General features: G+C 37.8%; 1 protein-coding gene and 1 pseudogene across 1 annotated transcript; both read right to left on the bottom strand.

The window, feature by feature from the left end:
- Window positions 1–1,432: 1,432 nt before the first annotated feature.
- Window positions 1,433–7,427, bottom strand: LOC109090074 (gastrula zinc finger protein XlCGF49.1-like). Its single transcript, XM_042722487.1, has 3 exons — window positions 6,499–7,427; window positions 5,724–5,856; window positions 1,433–2,815 (listed from the first exon to the last, which is right to left on the bottom strand). Exons 2-3 carry the CDS (start codon window positions 5,806–5,808, stop codon window positions 2,151–2,153), a joined length of 750 nt encoding a protein of 249 aa, XP_042578421.1. The 5' UTR covers window positions 5,809–5,856; window positions 6,499–7,427; the 3' UTR covers window positions 1,433–2,150.
- Window positions 7,428–7,911: 484 nt separating this feature from the next.
- On the bottom strand, window positions 7,912–10,372 carry LOC122134463 (annotated as a pseudogene).
- Window positions 10,373–14,760: the final 4,388 nt, after the last annotated feature.

Below are 14,760 nucleotides of genomic sequence, written 5' to 3'. Positions count from 1 at the left end.
ACACCCTCAAGTGAGAGGGTAAGACACAGAAAGAAATTTCTGAACGAATAGGCTGTTCCCAGAGTGCTGTATCAAGGCACCTCAGTGGGAAGTCTGTGGGAAGGAAAAAGTGTGGCAAAAAACGCTGCACAACGAGAAGAGGTGACCGGACCCTGAGGAAGATTGTGGAGAAGGACCGATTCCAGACCTTGGGGGACCTGCGGAAGCAGTGGACTGAGTCTGGAGTAGAAACATCCAGAGCCACCGTGCACAGGCGTGTGCTTTTGAACCAGAAACAGCGGCAGAAGCGTCTGACCTGGGCTACCAGAGAAGCAGCACTGGACTTTTGCTCAGTGGTCCAAAGTACTTTTTTCGGATGAAAGCAAATTTTGCATGTCATTCGGAAATCAAGGTGCCAGAGTCTGGAGGAAGACTGGGGAGAAGGAAATGCCAAAATGCCTGAAGTCCAGTGTCAAGTACCCACAGTCAGTGATGGTCTGGGGTGCCATGTCAGCTGCCTGGTGTTGGTCCACTGTGTTTTATCAAGGGCAGGGTCAATGCAGCTAGCTATCAGGAGATTTTGGAGCACTTCATGCTTCCATCTGCTGAAAAAGCTTTATGGAGATGAAGATTTCGTTTTTTCAGCACGACCTGGCACCTGCTCACAGTGCCAAAACCACTGGTAAATGGTTTACTGACCATGGTATTTTACTGTGCTCAATTGGCCTGCCAACTCTCCTGACCTGAACCCCATAGAGAATCTGTGGGATATTGTGAAGAGAAAGTTGAGAGACGCAAGACCCAACACTCTGGATGAGCTTAAGGCCGCTATCGAAGCATCCTGGGCCTCCATAACACCTCAGCAGTGCCACAGGCTGATTGCCTCCATGCCACGCCGCATTGAAGCATTCATTTCTGCAAATGGATTCCCGACCAAGTATTGAGTGCATAACTGAACATAATTATTTGAAGGTTTGACTTTTTTTGTATTAAAAACACTTTTCTTTTATTGGTCAGATGAAATATGCTAATTTTTTGAGATAGGAATTTTGGGTTTTCATGAGCTGTATGCCAAAATCATCAGTATTAAAACAATAAAAGACCTGAAATATTTCAGTTGGTGTGCAATGAATCTAAAATATATGAAAGTTTAATTTTTATCATTACATTATGGAAAATAATGAACTTTTTCACAATATGCTAATTTTTTGAGAAGGACCTGTATATCACCTGATGTGAGCTACACAGCTACACTCATCACTCTATTGGAGTTGAAAGAATTCAGGCCCTTTTTAACTCTCAGTGGTGCCTTATTAAAGAATGAAGTTATCGTAAACAGGTTCTGTTAGCTGTTGGGATCTGAATCTGTGTTTGGACCCGGAAATGGCTTGTACGTTATGCGTGACATCACAGTTAACAAGTGGATACCATGTAGTTTCCAAATAAGGATGAATGACTTGATTTGTTGGACAAGGTGCATTTAATTAGGGCTGAATCTAAACTCTGCGGGGCTCCGGGCCACCAGGAATTAAGTTTGAGGCCCCTGGGCTTGATTCTTCAGGTGTATCTGTAAGTGTGACAGCATAGAAAGCTAGTCGGAAAGCTCATGGATTTCATCAGAAATATCTTAACTTGTGTTCCAAAGATGAACGAATGTCTTACAGGTTTGGAATGACATGAGGGTGAGTAATTAATGACAGAATTTTCATTTTTGGTTGAACTAACCCTTTAAATAGTTATTTTTATGTGTGAAACATATTTCATACCGATCACATCTGAATGGCTTCTCTCCAGTGTCAATGTTTATATGATATCTAGCCAAATAAATCAAAAAAGATTGTGTTAAAGTCCATATCACCACATGAAATCATATTAAAATGACACTTAAACTGTCACATGCATTAAAACAGGTATTGAGGAAACAACACAGCATAAGAATTGCACCAACATTTATTAATAACATTAAGAATGTACCAACGTCTTTTCATTACAGCTTTGCGGTCGCTTTTGACGAATCTGTTGGAATGGGACGTAAAATAGCTCACATGCACGCGCACATCCCCAGTTAACACGATCCCCAGTTGATCCATAACACCGGCTCACATTGAAAATGAATGATTTCCAGCCACTTTGACGCTCTTGCCTGCGACGGTGTGAACGCACTGTAGTGATTAGTTCTGCTGTGAAGCTCTTTCCACACAGTTTTCAGGCTTTTCTACACTGTGAATTTTCATGTGGACTTTAAAGTTTCCTTTTTGATTGAAACTCTTTCCACACTGTTGGCAGGTAAAAGGCTTCTCTCCAGTGTGAATCCTCATGTGGACTTTAAGGTTTCCATTTTCAGAGAAACTCTTTCCACACTGTTGGCAGGTGTAAGGCTTCTCTCCACTGTGAATTCTAATGTGGGCATTAAGAGTCTGTTTATGTGCAAAACTCCTTTCACACTGAGGGCATGTGTAAGGCTGCTCTCCAGTATGAGTTCTCATGTGACTTTTAAGGCATCCTTTTCGAATGAAACTTTTTCCACACAGTTTGCAGGTGAAAGGCTTCTCTCCAGTGTGAGTTCTAATGTGCCTTTTAAGCATTACTCCTTGAATAAAACTTATCCCACATTGAGGACATGTGTAAGGCTTCTCTCCAGTGTGAATTCTCATGTGGTAATTAAGGTTTCCTTTTCGGTTGAAACTTCTCCCACATTGTTGGCAGGTGAAACTTTTAGTTTTTGTCTTTTGAGTTCTTTTTTGTGAGGAAGTCTTTCCAGTCTGTAAGCAGCTATTTGATTTTTCTCCAGTTATGAAACATTGGTCTCTTGTCTCCTCTTTCAACACCATCAGATCTATGACAAAAAGATAATTACACAGTTTAATGTCAAAAAGCAATAAACATTAAACCAACACAAAGCATCAAAACAACATGTATACAGGGTTCCTACACATTTTCCATTTCAAAATTCCATACTTTTCCAGTCTCAAATTTCCAAACCTCTCAGTAGTTTTTTGTAGAGCCGAAAGAATCATGGAATCCATTCATAAAAACAGAATTTGATGTATAACACTGAGTTTCATGGAATTTGTCTAATTTTTGATGACTAAATAAAAAACACGTAAGTACGCTTTAATCAAATCGTGATAAAGACTAGTGTCTTTGAATATTAACCTGTAAAAAACTATTTTAAATATGAATCCTCATGTTCTGCATGTTCATTTGATTACCAGAAAATATACAACACAGATTTTGAAAAAAAAAAAAAAAAAATAGTATTATTTATTCACTTTAGATGTTTACATTTGGAAAAGCTGTGTTTCCTGCATAAACTTGCCCCTGTTGGTTTTGCAGTATGGCTTGCTTGCCCTACACAGTTACCTTGTTTATTTTCTTAAAGGGACAGTTCACCCAAAAATTAAAATTAGTCCATTATTTACTCACCCTCAAGCCATCCTAGGCGTATATGACTTCCTTCTTTCAGATGAATCCAATCGGAGTTATATTAAAAATTGTCTTTGATCTTCCAAGCTGTTTAATGGCAGTCAGCAGGTGTTGCAGTACATCAGTCCAAAAGAAGTGAAATAAAGCACATCCATCCATAGTAAAAAGTGCCTCACACGACTCCGGGGGGTAAACAAAAGCCTCCTGTGGTGAAAAAATATTCATATTCAAAAACGTAACAATCACTTTAATGTAGCTAGCGCCAACAGTTGTACACAGAGGCAGCTCCAGGAGGATGACGTAAGATGTCGGCGTTGCGCATGCACTGTTGAGTCTCATGAAAACCAACGTCTGTTTACAGGAGCAAAGGAAGCAGAGTTTCCTTACTTTAGCAAAGGAAAACCAACCTCCTTTTGGCTTATATCAAAATCATCGAACATCCTTGTTTTGTACTTCTTTTTCGTGACTCTTGTTATGTTTTGATCTCTCCCCTGCGTTTCCCGGTTTGTCACTTCTGAGCGGTGCATGCGCAATGCCAGCGTCCGACGTCATCTGCCCGGAGCTGCCTCCGTTTACAACAGTAAGCACAAGCTAGATTAAATTGATTATTGCGTTTTAAATATGGTTATTTTTCTTACAAAAACACATCGATTCGCTACAGGTGACCCCGCAGCTGTGTGAGGCTCTTTTTATTATGGATGGATGCGCTTTACTTCACTTTTAGACTGATGCACTGTAACAGACACTGACTGCTATTGAACAGCTTGGAAGATCAAAGACAATTTTAAATATAACTCTGACTGGATTCGTCTGAAAGAAGAAAGTTATATACACCTAGGATGCCTTGAAGGTGAGTAATTCATGGGCTAATTTTCATCTTTGGGTGAACTTACCCTTTAATTTAAGTTATATATATTTTGTTGTATTTGTGTTTTTTATAAGCGCTGGGCAAGTTAACGCGTTATCGCATTAACGCATTTATTGATTAACCCCGACAATCGTTGGAAAGACAATCGTTGTGAGTCATTGCTCACTGGCTCTGAATACACATACGGACAAATCATGGGTCACAGGAGGGGATGCTCCCGATCAAATTATTTAGGCTTAAGCATCAACATTCACAAACCACTGTCCACTGTTTTTTTTTTTTTTTTTAACAGAAAATAATGCAACAAATCATGACTTTATAAGTTGGAAATAGGAAGTTTCCGATAACACGTGAAGACAGCAGAGAAGCACTCTCTCGCTCAATACAGTGGAGTGAATCGTTTTGTTGTGGTTTATAATTTGGGACGCGGTAACACACGTCCCTCTCACAATATATTGCTTCTATCGCTTTTGCCACTTTTGCAATCATGCAGCATGTATCAGATCTGCACTTCAGCGTGGTTAGCGCTCACACTCACTGATCTTTATATAACTGAACCGCACTCTTGCCCACCTCTTCCAGCCGAGCTAGGTACTGCTAAACGGAACGATCACACTAGTCAAATGAACCATGAACCAAATGAACGAACTAGGCTTTGGGGGTCAAAGTGTTTGCAAACCAAGTTATTATTACACGTTTGTTCATATAGCAGTAGGCCTACTTTTAAATGAAAAAAAGTGCACAATACACTACTTTTGAATGCATTAGTTTGTACATAACAATGCGATTAATTGCAATTAATCGCGGACAATAATGCGATTAATTATGATTTAATTTTTTATTTTATATATATATATATATATATATATATATATATATATATATATATATATATATATATATATGGGGGGCGGGGGAGTGCCACCACAGATAAAGTGTTAGGCTGTGGGGAAACACTACATATATATGTATGTATGTATGTATGTATGTGTATATATATACATAAATTCATTTTAAAAGTTAGTACTTTCAGGAGTAAAGGGCACACAGATGTCCATCTGGAAATACAATTGTGCTTAAAACGATCTGGTCTGATATAGTGAGCACTTCTGAGTATGAACAAAATATTACTTATAGACAACAAGCGTAACATTGATCACTCACCTTTTGCAGTTTGCTTTATGCAAAAATAATATTTTTGTTAGATACTGTTGCATAATTATGTGACAGCAATGAATTATATTTTTGGTTTTCAATGTAGAAGTAGAGATTGGGTTCTATCTGTATTTCTTCATGTGTGACAAGTTGTAATAATGAATGCCCAGCTTTGAAGTAGGAGCTTATGAAGGTAGCACTAGTATTTGGCTGGGCATGTGCTCATATGACATTACAAAACATCTCACAACAGTTCAATAAACATCAGTATTCAGCTTTGAGAATGGAAACCAACCTGTTTGTTCCTCAGTATCTTCGTGTTTGACTTTGAATGCTTCTTCAATCCTCATGTCTTCACTCTCCTCCTTAATAAATGCCATCTTTATAATAGTGTCACATGGATCTCAGTTGCTTCATCAGGGTGTTTTCTGTGTTTGAACACATTATCATGTTTAAGATGCAAATAAAATTGGACAGAAATAAAACCCAAACTAAATCTCTGGGTCCATCTCAATCAGCCCCCTAGTTCAGTAGTCAACACACTGATAAGCAGTCAGTCATATTGACAAAATTGACTAATTAGCCACAAAAAAAATGTAAATTAATAAAAGAACAAAAAGTATACATGCACTTTATATATGATTATGATTTCTATTTGTATATATTTAGTGTTCATGTTTGTGTTGTCATTTACACTGTTCTGACCAACAGGTGCCGTCAGTCTGCGGTGATTCGAGCGCTTCGGTTCAGTGAATCATTTAGCGAAGCAATCGGTTCAATTGACTCGGAGTTCCGAAAAGCTCAGTTACTCCCATCATTGGTTGCCAGTGACCGAATTCGCGTTTAAGATAAACTTATTTATGATACTAGGAACGAAATGGGACGCACCTTTTCTGTTACTCATGTGCGAATAGGCTTTATTCATAAAAATAACGTTTTGTAATGTTAGATAAAGCATTACAATGTTAAATTCAATAACAGTTAACTCACTTACTTAGCGGGTAAAAAATATATATTTGTTTTAATGGACTGTATCGATTTAAGCACTTTAAATGTTTAAAAACACCCACCTTTTTCCAACCGAATCACAACAGATGCAGGAGAGCGGCGCTGACGTATGACGTCACATCGTCACCCAAAATAAAAGTAATTTTCACACGCTGCTGTCTAAAATCACACAGGTGCAGAGACATTGTGCACAGATTGGAAACACAAATAAAACATATATCGAAGGTATTCGTATTTGAAATCTTGGTGGAAAAACATTTATGTGTGTGTATTAAAATTTCCCCCTTCAACTTCAAGAGCAGATATATATAATTGAGGAAAGTATTTATTGCATAAATGATAACTAAACTAATAATGTAAATAAGCAGGTACTATATCATTAGTTAAAAAAAGCTGCTAGATAAACAAACATTAGTTTTGAATATTAAAACTGTCTTATTTTAGTTATTCAATATTATTTACTTGTTTTTTTAAGCTGATAAAATCAACATTTCACTCTTTTTCACTTTTTTATTTTATTTTTGTTTGTTAATATGCTGATTATTTACATACTGGAGATAGTTATACTACAGCATTGTTCTTCATTGTAAATCGTATTCTGAAACCACCTGACAGCCTTTCTGCACATCTCTACTGCACTGATGAATTTATGTATTTTTTCAGTGACAAAATAAGTGCTATCCACCGGCAGCTAGCTTCCTTGGCTAACCCATATTGTAATTCATTATACAGTGTCTCAACTGATTGCCCTCTTACTCTTCTTTCTTTTTTTTGCCTTGCCATCTGAACTAGAACTTTCCCATCTCATTTACAAATCTAACTCTTCCATGTTTACTTGATCCCATACCAACTCATTTGATAATCATCTGACATCTTATTCTGCTGGTTCCATCTGGTGCTTTTGACACTGTCAATCATCAGATCCTCCTGTCTGCCCTCTCATCACTGGGCATCACAGGGATTCCACTTCGCTGGTTTGAATCCTATCTTACTGGTATGTTTTGGATCTTTAATCTTTTTATGGTGGGTCTTTCAGGGTGGCTTGGGTATCCAAAGCACATCAGCTGGTCTCTGGGGTTCCTCAGGGATCAGTTATTCTACATCACTGGGTCCCATCATATGGACACATGGCTTCTCCTACCATTGCTATGCTGATAACACACAGCTCTATCTCTCATTTCAACCATATGATCCAATGGTAGCTGTACAGATCTCAGGCTGCCTAGCGGACATCTCGGCATGGATGAAAGAATATCACCTACAGCTCAGCCTGGCAAAGACTGAGCTTCTTGTCTTCCCTGCCACTCCAACTCTACAGCATGATTTCTCCATCCAGCTAGGTTCTTCTACAAGTACACTATCAACTTCAGTCAGAAATCTTGGTGTAACCTTTGATGACCAGCTGATCTACAAAGACCACATTGCAAATACTGCTCGATCTTGCAGGTTTGCATTGCACAACATCAGAAAGATCAGGCCATTTCTAACGGAGCATGCTACACAACTTCTTGTCCAGGCCCTTGTCATTTCTAGGCTGGACTACTGCAATGATGTTCTGGCTGGACTTCCATCAAGCACGATCAAACCTCTACAGATGATTCGGAATGCAGCGGCATGACTGGTCTTCAAAGAGCCCAAAAGAGCCCATGTTACTCCTCTCTTTATCTCCTTGCACTGGCTACCGGTTGCGGCTCGCATCAAGTTCAAGACATTGATGTTTGCATATAGAACAGCCAAAGGCTCAGCACCCGCCTACTTCCACTCACTACTACGAATCTACATCCCCTCCAGAAGTCTGAGATCCGCTAGTAAGCGACACCTCCTGGTTGCCATAACAGAGAGGCTCAAAATCACTTTCCAGAACATTCTCGTTCACCAGTCCTGGCTGGTGGAATGATCTTCCCACCCCTATCAGGAATGCTGAATCCCTGACTATTTTCAAGCAACAGTTGAAAACTAATTTCTTTAATAGCTAATTGACTTCATCTGTCTTATTGTCTTCATGAAATAAACATATGGTTCTCTGACAATTTTCTTAAACTTTATGGCAGTAAGACTGAAGTACTCCTTATAGGCACTAACCCTACTCCAGTGGCAAGCAGTGACTTGGGTATGCTGAGTGCTAAGATTAAGATCCCCCCTCCTCATTGGCTTTTAAGACACACTCAAAGACGGAAACACAATAGCAGGTGTCAATTCAAAAGTATGCACATTTCCTACCTTACAGTATTTGTAAATTAAATTCATCTCCAATCTTTCTTCTATCGTTTTAGGTTTATCCATAGTTATTCGAATGCTAGAAAAACATATAGCTGCTTTTCCAAGAAAAAAAACACCAAATAACGTTTACACATAGTTGTACTTGGGGATTCCCCCAAATTATGTCACTGTATTGTCTGAATTATATATTTTTTATTCTCAGTGAATAGGAGTTAAACCTATCTCCAAATCTATCTCCTTACCTTAGTCCAATTCACAATGGTAAGCTTGTAATAATATTTTCTAGTATAATTGGTACTGGTAGGACTTCGTGGGAAATATAAGCATGCTGCTGACAGCAACTGGAATAATTAATCGTATTATTTTGAAGACGGATTGTATTCCAGAAAGGATTATGTGTTAATGAAACATGAGTGGCTGAAATTAGATTATATTCCAGTTTTAAATGTGCACCTGATTACAGATACATGGAATTACACAAGATTTGTATTTCAAAGAGAACCAGTTTTAAGGAACATTAATTTGCCTTTTGCGTTACAAGAACAATTATTTTTATGAAATATATATATAATTGTGAAACCCTTTCCACACAAAGAAATCATAGATCTCACATCCGCATGACTTTCAGGATGTATACTACTGCAATGTCTTTCCAGAATGAGTTTGCTATGTAAAACTCTTTTCACACTGAAAACATGGGAAAGCCTCATCTCCAGTGTGAACTCTCGTGTGAACCTCAAGATTTCCTTTGTTTGTGCAAGTCTTTCCACAGTGATTGCACATAAAAGGCCTCTCCCCGATGTGACTTATTACGTGATTCTTAAGATATTTACTGAGATGAAGATGTTTGTCTGTGAAACTCTTTCCACACTGATGACACATAAAACAGTTCCTTCCTGAGTGAATCCTCATGTGGCAATTAAGGTTTACTTTACCTCTAAAACTCTTTCCACACTGAGCACATGAGAATGGCTTCTCTCCAGTGTGAATTCTAATGTGGACATTAAGTGTTACTTTATGTATAAAGCTTTTTCCACATTGAGGGCATACATAAGGCTTCTCTCCGGTGTGAATTCACATGTGGCTATTAAGGGTTTGTTTTCGAATGAAACTCGTTCCACACTCTTGGCAGATGAAAGGGTTCTCTCCAGTGTGTATTCTCATGTGGATTTGAAGGCTTCCCTTTTGAGTGAAACTTTTTCTACATTGGGTGCATGTGTAAGGCTCCTCTCCAGTGTGAATTCTCAGGTGGACCTAAAGGTATCGATGTTGACTGAAACTCTTTCCACACTGAGAGCAGGTGAAATAACTTCTTGTTTTAGTTCTTTTCCCTGAGGAAGTCTTTTCACTCTTTGAGCAACTAAAATGATGTTTCTTATACTGGCCTTTCTATTCCTCTTCATTCAGTTCTTGACTCTCCACTTTCAACACCATCAGCTCTAAGGCAAAAAAGACACATACAAGTTAACTGCAGTTTAATAGGATAAATCAACAGAAAAACAAACTTAGGGGCCATTTACACAACAACATTTTAAGCCAAAAACTTTTTATGCGTTTTGCCTATTCGTTTACAAGACAACAGCATTTTGGGGACTGAAAACACATATTTTTGAAAACAGGTTTCAAAGTGCAAGTTTTTCCAAAAACGCCACCATTATCGTTTCCGTTATCAGAGATATGGCTGGGCAATATATCGAACGCGATCATCACACGCATCTCGTCAGTAAAGCCGGTTCCGTGATTACGCTAAATCTCCATCACCTGATTTCAGATGGAGCGGCATTTAATAGACAGAGCCATAGATCACTGACAAGCTATCCAATATCGCGTTCATTATCGCAGATGAATCATCTTCTATAATGAACATGATACTGTGTAGCTTGTCAGTGAACTACGGCTCTGTCTATTAAATGCCACTCCATCTGAAAGCAGGTGATGGGGATATACTGCTAATCAGGGGACCGGCTTTACTGACGAGATGCGTGTGACAAATCGCATGCGATATATCGCCCAGCCCTAGTCAGAGAGCTCTCAGATTTCATCAAAAATATCTTAATTTGTGTTCCGAAGATGAATGAAGGTCTTACGGGTTTGGAATGACATGAGGATGAGTATTTAGTGACAGAATTTTCATTTTTGGGTGACCTGTCCCTTTAAAACCTGTAGGGAACGGTGTGTCACACGAAACACAGAGCCTCTCCCTACTTCTTTCAGCGGCTAGAAGAGAGTCATCTCTCAAGGAAATTATACTTATTAAATTATAATATAATAAACATTTTATAATAATTATAAAATTTAACAGCTTATAACATAGCAAAAAATGAACACCCATTCACAAAGTTCAAATCACAAATAATACTGATGAAAAAGAAAGAGCTGAATGTTAATCCCACTTATGCCAATGACATGGCCTGTGGACAATTTATAGGAGACAATCTCCAAAAAAAGAGGACTGACAAAATTGTTTCCGCCCACCATCTATCATTTATGATATGCCATTTTTCAAGCCTTATACACTTTAGCCAGGGTAGCGCCCAAATTTCATTTTTGATGGAAACGAAAGTGGAAGCAAGCAAAGCGCTGCACACTGCCCTGTTGTTGCACATTAAAGGGGTCATATGATGCGATTTCAAGTTTTCCTTTCTGTTTGGAGTGTTACAATGCATAGATTAGAAAATGAATAGATGAAGTTGCAAAGACTAAAGTCTCAAACCCAAAGAGATATTCTTTATAAAAGTTATGGCTTGTCCACGCCCTCCTAAAACGCCTTGTTTAAACACGCCGCCACATGTCTACGTCACAATGTGGGAAGATTTGCATAACACCGCCCAAATGTTCACGCAAAGAAAGAAGGTGTAACTTTGATTCTCGCTGTTGTCCCCGGCGCCATGTCGTTGAGACGCTGTTTCGTTGTGAAAGCGAAAATACTTTGTTTGGCCTTCCAAAAGAGGACACAACTAGAAATCAGTGGTTAAGTTGTATTTACAACACTGTTCCAGAACAGTTCAAACTAAATATTCAGGAGTGTAACGCACACCTAAAATTTGTGTGGATTTTTATTTTAAATTCGACAAATATTTGAAATTCACAGTGTGCAGTGCATTTTATGGAGGACAAGGACTGTTTCCTGAACCAGTAGCCTACAATGCCGGTGTTCTGACAAATAATTAGGGATGCAACGATATCATTTTTTCAGAACCGATCCAATCCGATAACAAAAATTCTGCCAATACCGATCCGATAGCAGTGCAGTTATTTTTTAAATCAATGTAGAATTTCTATACTTCTCCGTGTTGACCTGATCGTCACTCTTTTGTGTGTTAAACACAATCTACTACATGTAGACCTCTTCATTTTAAAGAAAAATAACAAATGTAAAAAATATACAACCATAATCTGACAAAAATACTTTTATAAAATAGGTTAGTGGATAAGTCAGCAGCAAAAGATACTCTAGAAAAATCATGTGTGCACAATAATTGTATAAAATCTAGTGAAACATTTTTATTTACAAATAAAAGTGAATAAGTCTAAAATCTGGTCAAATGTTACACATTGCATTTTGTATTGTTGTAAAATACATTCATGAAAAAACAATTAAATACATTTATATATAAATATATACTATAAAATTAATATGACATTTCTTTTAAATGTATAGCAGGGTAATAAAGGCAGCAACATATGATAGATAGTACAGAACAAGAAAGACTATTTATAATCTTTCATTGCATAGAAAATTATTATAATACTAAAGGCTCCAATACAGAGCGGCACAAAGTGCTTATGCGCATCCCGTGCGCAGAATGATGTGCGCTTGAAACGTGCGATTGAGCCTTTTCTTTGAACAGTTTTAAACCTCAGTTACTGTGTGTTCTTGAAGAGAGTTTCATGGATTTGACTGTAGTAACCGAACGCACCACGCAGTTTGAATGCTGAATGGAGGATGACAGACAGCCGCAGCGGAAAGAGTTTATGTGAACTTGAATTTAATGACTGAAATATTAATCTTTACCTCACACTGAACTGTGGAACAGCTTCAGAACACTTGAAATAGAGTGCATGAAACTTTTTGGTGCTTTATCATGTTTTTGTGCCTTTCGTGGGGCTCAACAATAATACAGAATAGTATACGCACAATATCGGATTTGGATCGGCGTCCTCTGACCGATACCCGATCCGGCTGAAAATTCCAGTATCAGAGTCGATACCGATCCTGAGTACCAGATTGATGCATCCTTACAAATAATGCTGACTCACAGCCTGTATGTATGTTTTCAAATATAAAGGATTTGCCACTGATGATTAAAATGCGAGTTTTGAGCAGTGTAGAGTAGCACTTGTTTGTCATTTCTCCGATCACAAATGCAGACATGGAAGAGAAACATAGAAGAGAAACAATAATGTACATTATGTGGAAAAGAATGTGTATTTTGAACCTTAAACCATATTTCATTACACCAAATAAACAAATAATGTTATTTTTTAGCAATGTCACATTACCCCCTTTAACACTACACAGGAAACGTGACTGTTCTCTCATCACTATTTGTGTTTGCTGTGTGTGTGTGTGTGTGTATTCATCATATTTATTTATTTTAATTCATTTATTTTTTTTATGGTCAATTATTTGTTGCTTTCGTTGTTTCTGTTGTATTCTAATCTATTTACTGTATCTTGTTTGAAAACGTTTTCTATTGCTTTGCTCTACTTCAAGCTTCTTATTCTGTTCTCTTAAATGATATTTGTTATATTTGTACCCCCTGTATGTATTTTTTATTTGTTCAATTTAAAAAAAAAGGAAGAAAAAATCATTTGTGTTTACGACAAACTAATTTAGAAAATATATGTAGTGAAATAAGACTCTACTTTTCTGTTACTCGTGTGCGGAGGTTTTTTTCTCACAAAAGTTACATTTATTAATGTTGGATAAAGCGATACAATGTTACATTCATTTCATTTTGCATCGCTTGTAAAGAGGTGTACTGACACTTTAAATGCTTAAAAACAAACCTTTCTACAGCCGAATCAGACCGAGCACGGCACAGACATGTGACGTCATAAAAACATACCAAAATAAAAACATTTTAAATATAGAAGTGATTAAGAAAAAAAACCATAAAACAACATTCAAATAGTACACACACATACACACAAAAACATATATCAGTGGTTTTCAGAGCTGAATTCTTGGTGAAATATATCATCTGCTGTCAAATTATGTGCTGAAAAGAATTGTTTGTACCACATGTAATATGTGAGATTGTTAAACTGCTGTTTAATACTATACAGCAGAAATACTATACAGGGGAAGTCGTGGCCTAATGGTTAGAGAGTTGGACTTGCAATCCAAGGGTTGTGAGTTCGAGTCTCGGGCCGGCAGGAATTGCAGGTGGGGGGAGTGAATGTACAGCGCTCTCTCCACCCTCAATACCACGACTGAGGTGCTCTTGAGCAAGGCACCGAACCACCAACTGCTCCACGGGCGCCGCAGCATAAATGGCTGCCCACTGCTCCCTGTGTGTGTTCACTGCTGTGTGTGTGTTCACTGCTGTGTGTGTGCACTTTGGATGGGTTAAAAGCAGAGCATGAATTCCGAGTATGGGTCACCATACTTGGCTGTATGTCACGTCACTTTCACTTTTTTCACTTTTTACAATAAACAAGGATTGTCAGCTAAATTAAACCTTTATTAGAGCCCATCCAAATAGACAACATGCTATATGTTATTATTGCTTGTGCAGAGTGTGTGTGTGTGTGTGTGTGTGTGTGTGTGTGTGTGTAATAATGTTGCAATGTGATTACTAAATTTTGTTGCCACAAAAATGCCATATTTGCACATTTCTTTGTAAAAGCAATAGCCTTTTTAGCTATAACCGTAGATTTGTAAAAACATCTGACCTCCTTGTAGTTGTACAAAAAAAGAATGAATGTACTGGTAATTTTCCACCAGGACATTATCCATTAATTTCCAACAGAATCCATTAACAAAGTCCATTAAAAAACATTAGCAAAAAATTCAGGTAAAGCCCTTGTTTAAAAAAAAAAAAAGGAAACAAAAATCAATGCAGAAAATTGCTTCATATTAATATAGCACATTGTGC

The sequence above is a fragment of the Cyprinus carpio genome, chromosome B4 (assembly GCF_018340385.1).
Source record: "Cyprinus carpio isolate SPL01 chromosome B4, ASM1834038v1, whole genome shotgun sequence".
Taxonomy (NCBI): Eukaryota; Metazoa; Chordata; class Actinopteri; order Cypriniformes; family Cyprinidae; genus Cyprinus; species Cyprinus carpio.
The sequence above is the reverse complement of the archived record's forward strand: the minus strand, read 5'-3'. Positions and strand labels throughout refer to the sequence as shown.